This window comes from Taeniopygia guttata, chromosome 2 (genome assembly GCF_048771995.1).
Source record: "Taeniopygia guttata chromosome 2, bTaeGut7.mat, whole genome shotgun sequence".
In the NCBI taxonomy this organism is placed as follows: Eukaryota; Metazoa; Chordata; class Aves; order Passeriformes; family Estrildidae; genus Taeniopygia; species Taeniopygia guttata.
The window spans coordinates 53,615,871-53,632,786 of record NC_133026.1 but is presented as its reverse complement, the minus strand read 5'-3'; the positions used below and the strand labels follow the sequence as shown (position 1 = coordinate 53,632,786).

The following is a 16,916-nucleotide window of genomic DNA, read 5'->3' as shown; positions in this document are numbered from 1 at the left end:
TTTTCCTTCTTTCTATTAGTGTCTGCATTCAGATGTAGTTATAGCATAGGCCCGTTTGTGGGTTATGTTTGCTTGTCAATAGCTGTAACAAATGTTGGGTACTTGGGCTTTTGGGAGCAGGGGAGGTTGTTTGCTTTGATTCTTTTTGAAGTTGTACAATTAGATTTCAAAAAAGGAAAGTTGTCTTTCAGTTGGCTACATTGCAGCCTTTAGTATTCCATTTTTTTCTCAGTTAACTTAATTATATTTATGGAACTGAAAATTCAGACATTCCTACAATTAAAAACAGTGTTTAGATTTCTCACGTCCTCTGTAATTTTAATTTCATTTTGGTGAATTCTGACTATGTAGTCAACTGAATTTTTCTCAAGTACTGTGTATACTAAAAGTGCTTGTACAAGTTGTGTACATTAAGATTTTCTTTAAGGAAAAAAATATCTCTTAAGTAGTGAGGAAAGCAGAACATTTTTTGCCTTATATAAGTATTGTATTTTGCAGTTCTGCGAGATGAGAAACTACATATAAGGGTTGTAATGCTTTCTAACAGAAAAGTGTAAAATCTTGATTGATTAAGCATTGAAATTTATTTTTTATCTTTCTTATTTCACAGACTTCTGTTTATTCAAGAGCATGGTGATAATAATTGATTTTAAAATGTAATTTGTCAGAAAAGTAGATGTGCTGGGAAAGCAACTAGACTTAATTTTACCTTGGTAAATCTTTACTTTTTTGAAACAGGAGATCAGCAAAATCTCGAAGCAGAAGTCCATATTCATCTAGACACTCCAGGTCTCGTAGCAGACACAGATTGTCTAGATCCAGAAGTCGTCATTCAAGTATTTCTCCTAGTACATTGACTCTGAAGAGTAGCCTGGCTGCTGAGCTGAACAAAAACAAAAAAGCTAGAGCTGCTGAGGCAGCCAAAGCTAGTGCGAAAGCTTCCAATACTTCAACACCTACTAAGGGAAACACTGATACTGCTGCTGTAAGTGCACCTCAAGTGAACAATGTTAAGGACCTGAAGAAAATCAAAACTGAGCATACACCTTCTCCTACTAGCAGTGCAAATCTGAAAAATGACAAGGCAAAAGCAAAGGTCTCGCTTCCTGAAACAAAGGCAGAAAATAATTTAATTGCAGACAAAATTACAAAACAGAAGCCTGCAGCAGTAAAAGAGAATAAAGTGACTGTTGTGAAGCAGCAACCGGTCCCTGTAAAAGAGAAAAGCAAACCAAGTACACCAAGTGTAGTAGCCAAGGAGAAGGATCGAATTGTTGCACTACCAACCTCCACACTACCACCCTTGCCTTTGCCTCCCACGCTGCCTGAAGATAAAGAAACTGATAGGTGAGTTGTGACAGAGATTTGCTTTTGGGATTGTTTGTTCCTTTTTATAATGGTTGTTGTTATTTCCTTTGGAAAATAAATATAAAACTATATGCCAGGTCAGGCTAATGCATTTTTTAATTTGTTCTTGCTCTTCAGTCTTGTTTGACTGGTGGCTGTTACTGAACTGGAGGAATTTGATCTTAAAAGTAATTTTAGTTACTGAAAAAAGAAGAGTTTGGTCTAAGAAGAAACTTTCTATAAAAAGTCTACTAAAGAAATATTTTAAAAATTGCTGGTAATAATAGCTTTGGGACGAATTAAAAGATGTATTCAAGGATTCAATATTTCAAGTTTGGTGTGAACATATACGTACTTCTGGAGAAAAGTTGAATTCAGCAACAATATGAGAAAATTGTTTAACTGGGGTTTGAAGAAAAGATTCTCTTCCCTTTGAAAGGCAATTGTTTTATAGCTGGGCGTTATTTTAGTGTAATGTATTTCAAAGATCAGTATTATTTTGAGTATGTATAATGGAACTGAAGTTCATGGCTTGTCATTTGTGTTAATTTTGAAGTGTAAAAATAGGTCTGTAGTGAAGAAATGTCATCTGAATTTAGACTATGTTAAGTCTGTTTGTAGTCCTAACAGAGAATCTTTGCTATGATTTGTGGTTTTGTGGGGTTTTTTTTTGTTTTGTTTTGTTTTGTTTTTTTGGTTTTGCTGAATGTGCTACATGCCTCTCACATGCATGCAAGAAATCATTTCACAAGTAAGCCAGAAATTTTTAGCTAGAGGTGAAGATATTTCTCTTGTGTTTGCTAGTTATTTAAGTATGTATTAAATATTAAAGGTGTGGGAGATAAATGCAACCTAACATAGTATTAGACAGTTATATATTATTTTTTAGTTGTAAGATAGAAATAGTTTCTTGCCCTTCAGCATTAAACTACAGCAAATGTAATAATGTAGTGAATGTATGATTGTATTTACATTTGTGACAAAGCTATCCTCTCCAGGTAAATGAGAATCCTGAAACTGTGAGCAAGATTTACTGTTTTAACTAAAACCTAGTCTATGTAGTTTAACTAAATATGACTGGCATTGCAATATCAACTGCAACAACATGAAATAAGATTTCATATTGAAGCTGGATGATTGCTTCTGGTATTATTATTCTTGTTATATTTTAATGGCTCATCTGTTTTAAGTTAGCTAAACTGAGGGGTTAAGCTACAATTAAGCAGGAGTTCTTTCAGCACCGGACTCATTCTCCTTTCAAAACCAAAGGCCTACTGCTTGCAAACAGCTGCATTAGAAAGATTAATGAGAAGTAATGGAATGTCGTTTATGCTTTGCTTAGTTTTGCCTATAGGATGTTATAAACGTTGAAATTATAAGTCATGATAAAGCTTAAGTAATCAAAGGAAGAAGATCAATGTTTTTTAATGGCAGAGGAGGGCAAAGGTATTTACCTTGAGCTCAGAGTTACTATGGGGAACTTGTGTCAACAAAGAAAGTTTGAGCTCACTGCTATGTAGAACTGTCTGGTTCCTTCAGTAAGAATCTCATAAACCCACAAATAAGCGACCTAAGGGAACATCAGTGTTGCAACCCCACAGTGCAGGTTAGCTGAAAAGGAAAATTGCCCTGGTCATCAATAATGTGTGATTCAGCAGACCTGAAAAAAAAGCTGCTCTTGACTGCCTCTATTTACATATGCCACTTTTAAAATCTGTGTCAGAACCTTTCATATGTTAGGTTTTCACCCATATTGAAAATTTCGGGGAAAAATTATGAGAGAAATACTAATATATAAACTTTAAAATTAGAGCTTTTTAGTGCCATGACAGTTACATGCACTGCACTGAGGTGGTTTATTCTTTAGCATGTTAACCATTATATTTGTGATGAGGGCAGTCTATGCTTCCTTGTGATGCTTCTTTAAAATACGGCAGTGGCAGTTTAGTAAATGGTAAAAGACATAAAATGTTCAGTTTTCAGAGAAGCATAGACATATGCAAAACACCGGAATGCTGTATTTGCATATATAAGGACTACTCATTGCAAGAAAAGGAAGAAAATGCATTCTGTTATGTGAGTTGGCAATATATTTCCATTTAGAGAAGTTCCTGCTTTATCTGTGAAACTAAGCAGGTAAGAGCTTGTAGAAAAACCATCATGGAGAAGGATGAATAGTGCGATTTGGTAAATGCAGCTAATTTGGAAAATGTTCCCTCAAAGCGTGACTTAAGTTTTATTGATACAGTGATGGAAATTAAAAGAGTGAATACTGTGTGAATGTCCTGTATGAGAGAAATTATGTAATTATGTAAACTTTAGAGATGGTCATGGCTTTAAAATTACTGGATATGCAGTAGCTGGACAAATCTAGCTAAACTAAAAAGTTCTGATAAAATTGAGCTATGTACTTGCAAAAAGAAATCCTGCAGCAGTTATGATTCCCCATTGGAATGGTAAGAGCATTTCTCAGATCATTGTGTAATTAAAAGATGCTGTACGTGTGTTTGGGGATTTTTCTCAAGACAGAGATGACCAGTGTCTGTTATCTAATTATGGCAGGTTAAAAATCAGTCAGATGTCAGTAACCCATGTCAGCAAATCATTGTCATTTTTTTCATCTGATTTTTTTCCCATTTGATATGCATGCTGATCACTATAAATGTGTTGAATCTGGAGTGTTTCAGCAGATGTATGCAATTAAAATTTGTAAATGAGGTGATGCGGACAGTCTTGTAATGCCCGGCAATGTTAATGTAAGCATGAAGCTCATTAGCTCTGATGACCAATTGTAGAGGGAGCTGGGTTAGTCAGATCTTCAGCACCTGAGCTCTAAATATTTTTAATAGTCTAGGCCATAAACCTGAAAGAAGAAGCTTATGTGGCAGAAGTCTGGTCTGGTAAGGCTCCTTGTGTCATCTTACTTCATCTTTCACCAGAAAGATCTGATTTCACAGTTCTCTAGAATTGTGGTTGTTAACTGTGCATCTTCCAAAGAGCCATTTATGAGTCATTTATCCAAGTCCTGCAAATTTTAAAAGCAGAGATTTCAAGTGTTGGTGCATTGACAGTCTAGAATATATTTTTTTTTTTAATTCCAATAAGTTTTGCTTTTATGTTAATATTCTGCTATCTTCAACTTACTAGCAAAACGATGTTTTTTTTTAATAGTTTGAGAGAAAATCTTTCAGTGAAGTCAGTTAAAGAAACAGAGAAGAAACTTCGCCACCTGCTTGCAGACTTGCCACTTCCACCTGAGTTGCCTGGAGGAACTGAGGTACCCAAAAGTCCTGAAGAAAAGAAACCAGCAGTTCAGTTACATACCAAGAGAAGACCAAAGTATGTTTATTAAACTTTTTAAAAAACTTATCAAGCAAGTAGAAATAATAATAGTTTCTTTAAAATATGTTCTTGTCAAAAGTTCTGCTTTTTGACATTTTTCATATTAATTATATATTAATTTTTAATTAATCAAATATTATTGACTCAAACTGCATCGTTTATTGCTACTTAATGGTAATAAGACAGTTAACTAGTAATGTTGCAAATAGCATTGAGGGTGTCTTCAAAGCTAAGGCAGTGTCAAGATATACTAGCTGTATTCTTAAAAATACTTGTTGCTTTTTAGAATATGTGGACCACGACATGGTGAAACAAAAGAAAAAGAAATAGACTGGGGAAAGCGCTGTGTGGATAAATTTGATATCATTGGTATTATTGGTGAAGGCACTTATGGGCAAGTTTACAAAGCCAGAGATAAAGATACAGGTAAGTTCAAAAAAGGTAAATGTAATCCTACAATTTTAAATGAACAGGATGGTTTTGGATTTTGTTTTATATTGAGTAAAATTTGTGGTATTCTGCCCTCTTACATTTGGAAGTTTTCTAGTTGTTGGTGTTAAGTTTAGCATTTGTCTAAATCAGAAATTATTGTTTGCTGTATTGGAAAATCATTTCTCTGTAAAGCTGTGGCTGAAATGAAGCTGAGTAGTCCTAAATTCTGATTCTTATTTTTTGAGTTTTGATGGTCTGTATAAAGTTGAACCAGTAAAGAAAAGAGGCTAAATATCCTGGGGAAACTAAATGTCTACATAGACACGTTGGCAATGAAGTTTGTAAGAGGATGTAGCTGTGAAAGAAGCTATGCATAAAACTTGGTTATGATTGTTTGTACTCTAGTAGTCACTAGTTCATAGTAGGAAGAGAATCTGCTTCTGTGCAACACAGCTGTGAAGGGTTGCACATGGAGTATTCTTGCAATATAGCTGACTTTCCAATAGTAACATTATTTTTTAATTTAATGTTAAACTATTGCTGAAATGAGCAAGCTGTCCTCAGTAGGATACATAATACTGTCACTACTTCTAAATAGATTATCCAAATTTCTTATATATGCTGTATGCTGTGTGTTTAGTGTGATTAGTTAGTAGTTCTTTCCATGATTGCTTACTCTTCTGGCTTATTTGTGCGTGCTTTGAATGCTGGTCCATTTTGTATTTCAGCAGTAATTGAATCCCATAGGAGCACATACCAGCCTCAGTTCCTTCTTTCTGATCACCAGAGGAATAAGCAGTGTGATTATAATTCTTTCTTTATTCTTCACCTGTCCTTGTCTTGTTTGCAAACTTTAGTTCTAGTTGAACTGTCACAGATTTTTGCTTCTACCTTGAGCACCTTTACAAATCATTGTAGGATCTCCTGAGATACTCTTCTTGGCATATTTGCATTTTAATTCTGTCATAACCTTATTGCCTTTTTGGCAAACTTCAGGTTATTTGTGTGTGACAGTCATCTCTTAACCTCCCCTCCCATAGAAGTTGTTGCTTTCTGCATTGAAGGCATCCGTACAGATACAGCAAGCAAATCTGTTAGTTTGGGATTCAAATCCCATGTGGAGAGTGGCATTATGGCCTTTGAGATACCTTAGAAGAAGCTGTGTAATGGGCTTTCAGAGCAAGTGGATGTGGTGTCATGCTGGAATATGATTGTGAGTGTGTAGTGTAAGTTAATGTAGGGTGTAAGTACTTTTTAGAAGTAACAAAGATATCTGGGCTGTCAGTAAACTTCCTAGACACAGAAATAAACTTTCAAGAGCAAAATGATTGAACTAGCATGTATGGTCTGTACATATCCTCCATCATGAGTAGATCATGCTCCTGCCATTTTGTAGACTCCAGTTTGATCCAGCCCACCCTGCAGTAAAATCTCCTCACTGTAAAAATGGCAGTGCCACTTGTGCTTGTAGAAAGTATACTGATGAATCTGAGGACTCTTTTGTCATCTGCCTCATATCTTGAGCTGCAAAGTATTTCTGGCTAGATATGTGCATTCTGACCAGTGGTAATGTAGTATTAAGAAATCCAGAGCTGTCACAGGCCTCTGTCTCTAAAGCTGCTGCTGATAATCACTCTTTGCTGGTAGACGTGGTGTGGAATTTTGGGATATTTGAGTGAGTTGTGCAGGAAGAAGGAGGATAGCCCTTATAGTGTGTGTAGCTGAAAATTCTCATTTGTAGTTTTACTTCTGTATGTGATGCTGATTTCTGTTCAGCATGGTGCTTGGTGCAAGCATTGGGGTTTTGAAAAATAAACATATGAGTCAATACTAAATCCCATGGTTTGGTTGCTAATCTTAATGGCTTTTATTTAAATTTTCTCTTAGGGGAGATGGTAGCACTGAAGAAAGTACGACTGGATAATGAAAAGGAAGGGTTTCCAATTACAGCTATTCGAGAGATTAAGATTCTTCGACAGCTTAATCATCAAAGCATTATCAACATGAAGGAAATAGTGACGGATAAGGAAGATGCTTTAGACTTCAAGAAGGACAAAGGTATGTATGCTAACAGGGGTTGCTCTTTCTGGACCTGTTCTTAATGTGATAGTCTGCTATGCTGGATTTGAAGTTATGATTCATTAAAAAATATTGTGATGACAATACTGCAAATTGTTTTGATTTAAATACTATAAGATGTTGTTTACTTAACTCAGCTATGCATTTTGCTTATAGAAACGTTTTCTGCCAATATTTTGTGGGATAAAAAAATGTGTTGCTTGATTGTGGTTTTGCTGTATAGGAGCAGATGTTTGACTCCTTGACACTCATAGATTAGGAGTCAAATCTATTGACTTAATTGTGAGCTTTTTTCAACCTTTTATTTTTTAGTACTTTCTTATACCATTTTGAGTATAATAGGCTGAATGTTGAAGAGATGTTTTTCATTTTAGGCCTTGTTTTATATGAATTGTTCTTCAGTTACTTTTTTGATGATTATGTTTTGTGGGCTAGAAGAAGAGTAAATTAAAAGTATGAACAGCAAGACTTGTGTAGTGGTAGTGGTTTTCCCCAGAGAGAAGGCATGCAGACTTTTAGTTCCTTCAGTTTTAAGTATGTCTTGTTTGAATTGCTTCGACCTCCTTAGTCTAGAGATTCAAGCAAACAGAGTGAAAATCATGCAGTGTTGTTCCTTGGTACTTCTGATATTGGAGTGGTATTTTGCCTGGAGGCATTTCATTTTAGGTCTAAGTGTTACAAACCTATAATTTTGGAGGTATTTTAGTGTCCTGTGGGCAATTTGTTACATAGTTTGGCTTAGGAGAGTGTTTGGAATGTGGTACCTGTCCTTCTTCCCTGCTCTCCCTACCTGAGTCTCTATACAGCATGGCCAGCAGCAGTGCTGGTAGAAAATGCTGTATGTACTGCATGGGCAGCTGAAACACCAGGTGATGTGATCATTCAGAAGGTAGATTTGAAGTAGGAATTTCTCTGGATTTTTTTTTTTTCCTAGCATCTTTGGAAAGTATAATACCCTGAAGCCTTTACAGCACTGATGTGCTTAAAAGTGGGAAGTATCTAGCAAGAGTTTCTTGAGAGTTGTGCAGGTTCAGTGGTCAGGCCTCACTCAAAATTCTGACAGTCTGCAACAGCCAGTTTAGTCTTTGTATATGAATCCTGCGCTAAGTTTTAATTAGGTGTAACCCACTTGGTAATGAGACCACACTGAGTCTTGACTTAATACGTAGTGACTCATTAATAAATTTTCTTTTTTCTGTTTAGTCTCCTGTTTAGAATTGAATAGTATTTTTGTTTTGTACTTCAAACTGTGTCCCATTAACTTCAAATAGGGTTTTTTTTTGTCCCAGTCTGTATTTGTGCTTTTGATATTACTTCTGATTTAATTTCTTGTTCTTTTTTAACAGCATATTAAAACAAGTATATTTTCTAAAAATTTACAAGGGCACGAGTTTCTCTGGAGAAGAATTCTGTTCTGTTTTGCTGGAATAGAATTAATTTCTGATAGTTGAGTAAGTTCTGATAGTTTCTGGAAAACTAGTAGATAATGAGACTGCTGCTACAATTTCTCTATGAAAAAAATGGAAGTTGTGTTTTTTTTTCAGGCACTTGTATTCCGTATTTCTCTAATGAGTAGTTCATTGTGAGATAGGGATTTATAGCTGAGTTGTGGCCAAATTGTAGTCTGCAGGGAATGAATGCAAGTGGGAGGAAGTTTGGTCATTTTCACAGTAACGTGTTGCAACTGCAAAAACAGTCTGCTTAACAAGGAACCATTAGGAAAGTGGTAGTGATATCTTACAACAGGCAAAGGTTACAGTAAAAGCAGGGTATTTTGCCTATATGGTGAACATGTTTATGCTTAATGTATGTTACATGTTTACCATAGCTTTGAAATATGACTTGGAAAACCCTGCTGATACCTCACTTAGAAGAGTAGGGAACAATAATATTTTTGCTATCACGTGTTTGTCTAGTTATTATAAGTGAAGTTAATTTTGTTTCTAAGGCTGTGATCCTATCCTAACATAGTGCTCATCTGCTTTTTCACTTAAGGCAGGATGTTTTTTTTTTTTTTGTTGGATCTCAGTAGTTTAATATACAGTACATTCAGTTTTCTTGCAATAATGTAAGAGTTGGGCCCACTTTACAGTACTTGATTCAAGGATACTTTTTAAGATAGTAATATTGGACTGCAAGCAGCAATAGCTTGGCTTGTACAACTTTGTCCTGATATTTTGAGCTGCATTATGTGTTTTTAAATGACACACTCAAAAGTCTGGAAGAGAGAGGATTACTCGTTCCGCATGTTAAAGCCCATCTCAATATTTTCAACAAAGAAAATGGAAGAAATTGTATCTGTGTTTTATCCTGCCAGTTTGGACTATAAATTTAAAGACATGAACAGCTTTGATAGATAGTTTTGGCTTTATTCTTCCACTACTGACTGTTAGCAAAAGAAGTGTAACACATTGAAGGAGTGTGTTGCAAATTTTCTAAGTGCATTTCTCTCCATCAGTGGAAGTCAGCACCTTAGGTAGCATAATTGTATAGATTGGGTATATACAAAGCAGAGTGGGTGATACTGAGACTCAGAAGCTACTCACTTTGCAGTCTTCATTATAAATGAACTGTGCTTCATGATAAAGTTGGAGAAGAGCATTACTGATTACTAATTAGTAATGTAACATCTTAATTCTGAGGTACAATCCTGATATATAAAACATATATGTTGGGTGTGGCCACAAGGAGTATTCATTTTATATGTTTATTATGTAGGCTTTTCTCACCTACCTATTATTCAGTGGGAGATAGGTGAGCACCCAAACTTAATGATGGGAGCCAGTCTTTTCTGTGTTGAGCCACCTTATCAGGTAAAAAATTAATTATTGAGAAAATGCTTTCTCAGTTTGAGTTGTTGTCAGTTTTGGTATTTTTCCTTCATGTGTGTATAATTTATATGACTTTGGTGTATATCTTTTTACTTTGGGCCCTTGAAAAGGTTCTTCAGATCTCAGTTGCCTCTAACTGCTGGGAGATGTTTTCAAGTGCTCAACAGTCTAGCTATGGGATTGACATGATCTCTTTTTACTAAACAAATGGAAAATGCTTGACATAGCTTTTGTTGCTGTGAATGTAAACACAGTAAGTGTACTGCCTGACATCCCTTCCTGCTTTTGGCTGGAATAGGTGTTTTTGCTAACCTGAGGGAGGATGTAAAACTTGGCATGGAACCAATAATAAAAGATATGGTTAACATTTAAGCTTAGGGGGGTTTTTCCTAGTTTTTTTTTTCTGTTTTGTTTTTTTTTTTTTTTAATGGTGTTGTATGAAGTACCTGTTTATATATGCGTGTTTCTGTAATTAATTTTAAGATCTAAGTTTAGTTTAAATTAAATTTTGAATTGAGTTGCAGTACAAATCAGCAAACATTTTAGGCATGAAATTGGTATTTATATTGACAGTATAGGAGGACACCGACTCTTCAGTACATTGTAATATGACTGACAGGTTACTTTCTCACATCTGTCAAGAAGTACTTATTCTGAAATCTTGTGGTTTGGAAGGGTCTGTCGCAGCAGTCATGTATTCAATGTTACATGGTAGCTAGTTCTGTCTGTGTTTCCTAGGAAGTTGATTAAAAGCAGAGGTCGGAATTTCAGAAACCTCTAATGCCGAACAGCTTGCCTTGCTGCTCCCAAAATAGCTGATAGAAACTTACCCCAAATAGTTTTCATGCTAGAGCTAAGTTATCAGGGATAGTGTGACTGCTTGAGTGGTGCTTCCTATTTGTGTGTGCTGTACTGGGCTTTGGTTTGGAATAGGTGCAGAGCTAGTTGTGTGGCTTTTCAGTTGTTCCATGTGAAAATGTATTAATCAAAGATTTTTGTTTGTCTGCTTTAAGTTTTTTGTTTTGGTTTAGTTGTTTGGGGTTTTTTTCCTTATTTCCCTGTATTACATGATAAAACAAGTAGAGTATTTATTCCCAGGGCTTCTGTATGTTCTTGGCTTATATCCCTGTCTCAGAACATATGTGGAGTTCCTGCAAGAGGAAAATGCAGTTGAACTTGAAAGGGGAGAAATAACACTGTCATTAAATAGAAACTTAATATTGGGTGAAAATGAAAAAAGTAGTATAGCAGCAATGTTTTCTTAAGTCTTAAGGGATTCAGCAGGTATGGCTATATTTGTTGTTCTGGCAATCAGAAAAGAGATTATTATGACCCGAGTCGAATGAAAAGACAATTGTTGAAGGAGCTTTAAGGAATTTAGGTGTAACAAACTTACAGTAATTGGTGGGCAATTTCTTCTTTAGTTTTCAGGTTGTCGTTGAGAAAATCCTGTGTAAAACTCTTGGAATGGTATATCATGAGTACTGAAAGAGAAATGCTAAGGAAATAAAATAGTAAATGTAATCTAATTATATTTAATCAATCAATTGTAAGAATAATCTATGTATTGCTTAGAAGAAGTTGGAGGAGACTTAGTAGCAAAACTAAAATCTGATGTAGTTTCATTTTGAAAACTGAGTACAGAACAAATTTTGAAAATGTGTTTCACAACACAGCATTGTACATACTATGCACTGAGCTAGGCAGAGATACTGGACTTTCTTTAAAGCATTTCTGTATTTCAAGATACTATTGTAATGCGTTTATACTAGAATAGAATTTAAATTTGCATGCATTGAGGCCTTTCTGGTCTTCTGGGTCCTCAGATCTCTGTTTAATCAGATATTTTGAGAAACACTGAACACCTTTCCTCTGAATTACATTTGGAAAATACTTGTTTAAAGGCCATCATCTGTGGAGGTTTTTGGATCATTCTTCCCTGCACCACCACCCTCCCCTCCCAGTCTGAAGCACTTGTGTCTTTGGGAACAAATAGTGTCCTGTTTAGTTGGATCTGTGTGATTTGAAGACAGTCCAAAGAAATCCAGAGCCGGACTGTGTCACAAAAATGCAAAGCATGTTTTGTTAGGTTTTTTTTGGTCTCTCAGAAAATCCACTGTTTATTGCAGATTATTAGTGCCATGTTTTGTTGAGTTAGCTCTCCTGTATGCAAACCTTTACTGCATTATAACCGAGCTTATTTTGTGTTAAGAAACTGCTTCTGTTAGAGCTCCATGAACTGAAACATATGACCAAGAGGAGATGTGTTAATCCTCTAATTAGTCTAAATTGGTGTCTTGCTTGCTGAACCCCATCAGTCTTAACTGACAAAATGATCAGAAAGGTGCATTTTTCCAAGGTCAGTCAAAAGGAGTGAGGTGAGGAATATTTCCATCCATGTGAATCTCCTTTATTTATTGTGTACCTCCTTAATAGATTCAGCTGTTCTTATCCTGTATTCAGAAATAGGCAGTGTTCCTACTGTTCAGCTGTTCCAGCTGCTGCAGTGTCAACATGTAGTGACATTAAGATTTCTGATTATCTCAGTAGATGAAGGAGAGTAGATGAGCTTCATGGTGTTAGTGAAAGAAATGGGCCACCCAGGAGACAACCCTTCTGTTAGTGCTTTGTTGCAGCGTGTGGAAATGGACTAGGCTTTCTCCCACACCACAGGTAGGAAGTGCAGGTCTTTAACACAACAGCAGCAAGATGAGGAACTTTAAAGTCAAGTAAGTAATTCTGAGTTCATTTGAATTGCTGTGAGAGTGCTTTAGGTGTTTTTATGGCACTGCTTCCTAAAATGAGAACTGGGCAAAGCTAGCATCAAGCAAAACATCATTTTAAAATGTAACCTCCAAGTTACAATATGTTTTGCCCTCAGAAAAGAAGTAACTTATTATTTTTTCTGCTGTATTTTCCTCTTTTGAGAAATGGATATTTGTATGGCATTTGTTTTGATAGAACTAAAGTATACTGTGAGCTTAAATTTGGACTAAGCTGTAGTAAGCACACTTCTTCCTGTGCATAGTTCATTTGTGATGTCTTCCATGACTGTTGCTGCTTTCTCTTTTATGGAGTATCAAATCCCCCAGTGTGATGAAAAGCGATGAAAATTTGAAATTATTGGGTGGAATAACATAAGGATTTTGTTGGCAGAAACTACAGATCTCTGTCAGAAAAGGGCACTATGTTTGTCTAGGAATAAATTAACAGGAATTCCACTCCAGTTTGCTTGATAGCTTGAGTAATGCTGAAAATCAGGCTTGAATGGTACAATTGCCAAGGTTAATAGACTAATTTTCATTTTTTTCTCATACTCAATGAAGATTTTACCAGTTTTTACTTTTAAAACAAATTTTAATAATGTGTAGTTAGGAACTAGGCAAGAATGCACAAGTATAATGAATCTGTACATTTGCTCTTGATCTCATAAGGAATATGTAGCATTTACCCTGGTTTAGTGTATTTTTTCTAATAAGAGTTGCAGAGAATGTAAGTAATCAGGTGTCACCTTCCAGGTACTACTCTTTGTTTATGAATCTTCTCTATTGTTGTCAGCTTTCCTTCTTGCATAAGGGTACCAATTGTGATTGCTGGTTATAGTGCATAAACAGCAGTGAAAAAATTCTGGGAGTCAGTGACAGAGCAGGAAATTGCTTAAGGCATGTATCCTACTTTGCATATAAACAAGAGGGCTCTCTTCAGCTATTCTCCCTAAACTGTTCTACAGTCAGTCTTTCTCCATGTCATACACACGCATGCAGCCAGCTGCCATGACAGCATTACCTTTCTCTTGTACTCCAGAGCAAGAAGGTACCAAGATTCACTGGTGTTCATTCAGTTTTGTGGAGCTGGCATCCTCTGAAGGGCATATCTAGGTTTTTCTTACACTGCTGCACTAATATCAGGTGTTTTGTTTGAAAGCATTTAAAAATATGTCATGGTTCACACTTCAGTCATCATTGAAGTAGCTCGAACAGCAGATTGCCACCTATCTAGTTTGAAAATACTAAGATTAGGAGCCTCTGTGCATTTCTATGTTAAACTGGTGAACTGGATTGGTGAACTCAGTTATGTAAATAGTAACAGAGCAGACTTTTGATTATTCATAGCTCTTAATACTTCCCTCTCTCCTTGTGAAGTGATGGTTGGTATTGTGTTGTACCTGCTTGATTCACTTCCTGATTCACCCCCTCTATACACAACAGCAGGGGTATTTTATAATGAGTATTTTGCTTTCTCCGTGTAATATGCAACAGGACAAAAACAATGTGGTATGCAATGGCCTTTGCTTTAGCTGATGTATGCTAATCATTGTTACAAGTTTAACACTTAGTGTATAAGTAATCTTCTTCCTGAATAGCAGATGGACCTAGCATTCTTTTTTCCCTTTTCAGCTACGAAAAAAGAAAAGGAGTCAGTTCATTAGAATGTGGCCATGTATGTGTAAAGCTTCTGTCAAGCTGACTTCTTATTATTGCTCCAAGATTTTCACTAGTTTCTGAGTTTAAACTTTTTTAGGAACAAGTACATGTAATGAGTTCTTGTTGGGTAGAAACTATTTGTAGTGGAAAATTTCAGGAGGTTTGGGAAACGCAAGGTAGACAGACCCACTTGAATGTGGTTTCTGTGTTGCTTCCTTCACTCTGCAGGGGCTGCACTGTTCTGTGTGTCCCAGGCTGAGGAAGGGTAACAGTGAAGTACTAAAAAGTAGATTGTACTGGGAATGGTTGTATTGGAGATTGGTTATTGCTACTTCTGAATCACTCAACACTTTTCCTCTTGAAGAGTGCTTATACATCTCAAAGAGCTTTGGCTTTAATGGCTTTATTGGTAGAATTATACAGGCCAGTGTAAGATAAGACCAGACTCTCTTGTGCTGAATATATGCATATGGCAACTTAAAATATGAAGTGTCTTTGCAGAGCTGCTGTTACTAGTAGGTTAGTTCTGCTTTCCCATTTTATCCTGTCTTATAGGTATTTTTAGTCTAAGAAGGGCCAGTTTATTTCTGACCCGGTTGCATGGAAATCTTTAAAATATTAGTCACTGAGTCATGACACGTGAACAATAATGCACAATAATGGTTGTACATATTTTGTTTCTAGATTTCCTCTCCAAATTTTACATATGACCAAGTTACTTTTTCTTGAAATAAAATGAGTGGAGTTTGAGAACTGTAGGGAGGGCACATGTTCATCTAGACTAAAGCATCATGTGGTAACATTTTCTTTTCACAAACATTTGACTAGTATAACTGTTTATATCGAACAACAATTTATTAAAACTTTTTCCTGTACTATATTTTATTGGACATGAGATACAGCTAGAAGATCTAAGTAGTTGTATGAAAAATGCTTCTGATTTTAAAAACTAGGCAACAGCAATGCTTTGGACTGCTGTTAAATCAATTTTTCTGTCTGTTTCTCCTACCCTTTCCCTTTCTTTTGTAGGTGCATTTTACCTGGTATTTGAATATATGGACCATGACTTGATGGGATTGCTCGAATCTGGTTTGGTTCATTTTAATGAAAATCATATTAAATCTTTTATGAGACAGCTGATGGAGGGCTTGGCCTATTGCCACAAGAAGAACTTTTTGCACAGAGATATCAAATGTTCAAATATTCTACTAAATAATAGGTATGGGTATTACTTAAAAGTACATAACAAAAATTGTATGTTAACAACATCTTTAAATTGTTATTTCTCTCTTCACAGTTCATCTGATTGGAGTCATTAGCAAAACTTATTTTCTAAATTGCCGTGTTTCTTTAAAATCAGTTGCAAAATACTAATCCAGTAATGTTCCTGCTTAACACTGGAGCCTGCAGCTGCATATTAAACTTAATCTATATTTAAAAAAAAGATTGAATTTTAATCCTACTAAGTCAGAGTACGGGGGGAAATTATCTGAGTTATATATTAAAACAGAATTGTAGAATTCTAGTATGTAAGTGTTTGAAGTGTATTCTTTCTGCCATCTCATGTCAAGATTGCAGCGTGGCTAGGCTGGTTCTTCATGACAGTTCTGAGGTCCTCGTCATCATCAGTCAGGATAATGCTTTGAAAGAGTATTGATTAGGCATGTTCAAACATGCCTTAACTTGCAGTTATTGCTATAATCAAAGTGGGAGAATAATTTGTTTCATACTATTTTAACACATGGTAATTATGAATCATTTTAATAAGTGTGGTGTTTTCAGTTTGCAGCAGCAGCAACAAATCAAAAGCCAGTGTGAGAATAGTGGATGTCTTCATTATCAGCTGTTGTGCATCACAACCTGGAGTACTAAATGCAGGGCGCAGCATAAGAGCAAGGTTTATAACAGCAAAAAAGGGTATAGTTAAGAAAAGAGTAGGTAGTCAGATTCGGGATTTGTTGTCACAGGAAGTCTTCTGGGTAGTGTCAGGAGTTTCAGAAAAAGATGAGACACATTCAAGGATAGGATTATTAACACATGCTGATGGGAAGGGACAGGGATCCCTGTTTTAGCACCCTTAACACAATGATTATGGGTAGTGGTTAAGTATGAAGAAGATGAGCCCCAAAGGGAATGGATTCACATGTTCTTCCTAAAAATCTACTGCTGCTGTTGGAGATTAAATACTGAGCAAAATGGATCAAGGGTCTTTTTTGATAGGCCTAGTTTTCTCCCAGCTTTCTCCAAATCAAATTTACTATTTCTTCCTTTTTCCTTCAGAGTGAACTAACACTTGATGCTTTCAACTCTGTATCCTACTGCAGCCTTGCCAGATTATGATACAGATTCTTAAACAGATGTGCATGTTCCTCCCCATTACTTGCTGTGCCCACACACCTAATCTTATCTGCTGATCTCCAGGGTTAGTGTTTCTGTGTGCAGCTTTGGGAACTCAGAAGCT

General features: G+C 35.9%; 1 protein-coding gene across 4 annotated transcripts in view; it reads left to right on the top strand.

Moving 5' to 3' along the window:
- Positions 1–16,916, top strand: part of CDK13 (cyclin dependent kinase 13) — a 47,205-nt gene that overhangs the window by 10,680 nt on the left and 19,609 nt on the right. For all 4 annotated transcript variants that reach the window (XM_012571459.5, XM_030265330.4, XM_030265331.4 and 1 more), the window contains exons 2-6: positions 739–1,347; positions 4,519–4,686; positions 4,976–5,115; positions 7,009–7,179; positions 15,485–15,674. In XM_012571459.5, coding sequence (XP_012426913.5) covers positions 739–1,347; positions 4,519–4,686; positions 4,976–5,115; positions 7,009–7,179; positions 15,485–15,674 — 1,278 coding nt within the window. The remainder of the gene's footprint in view (positions 1–738; positions 1,348–4,518; positions 4,687–4,975; positions 5,116–7,008; positions 7,180–15,484; positions 15,675–16,916) is intronic.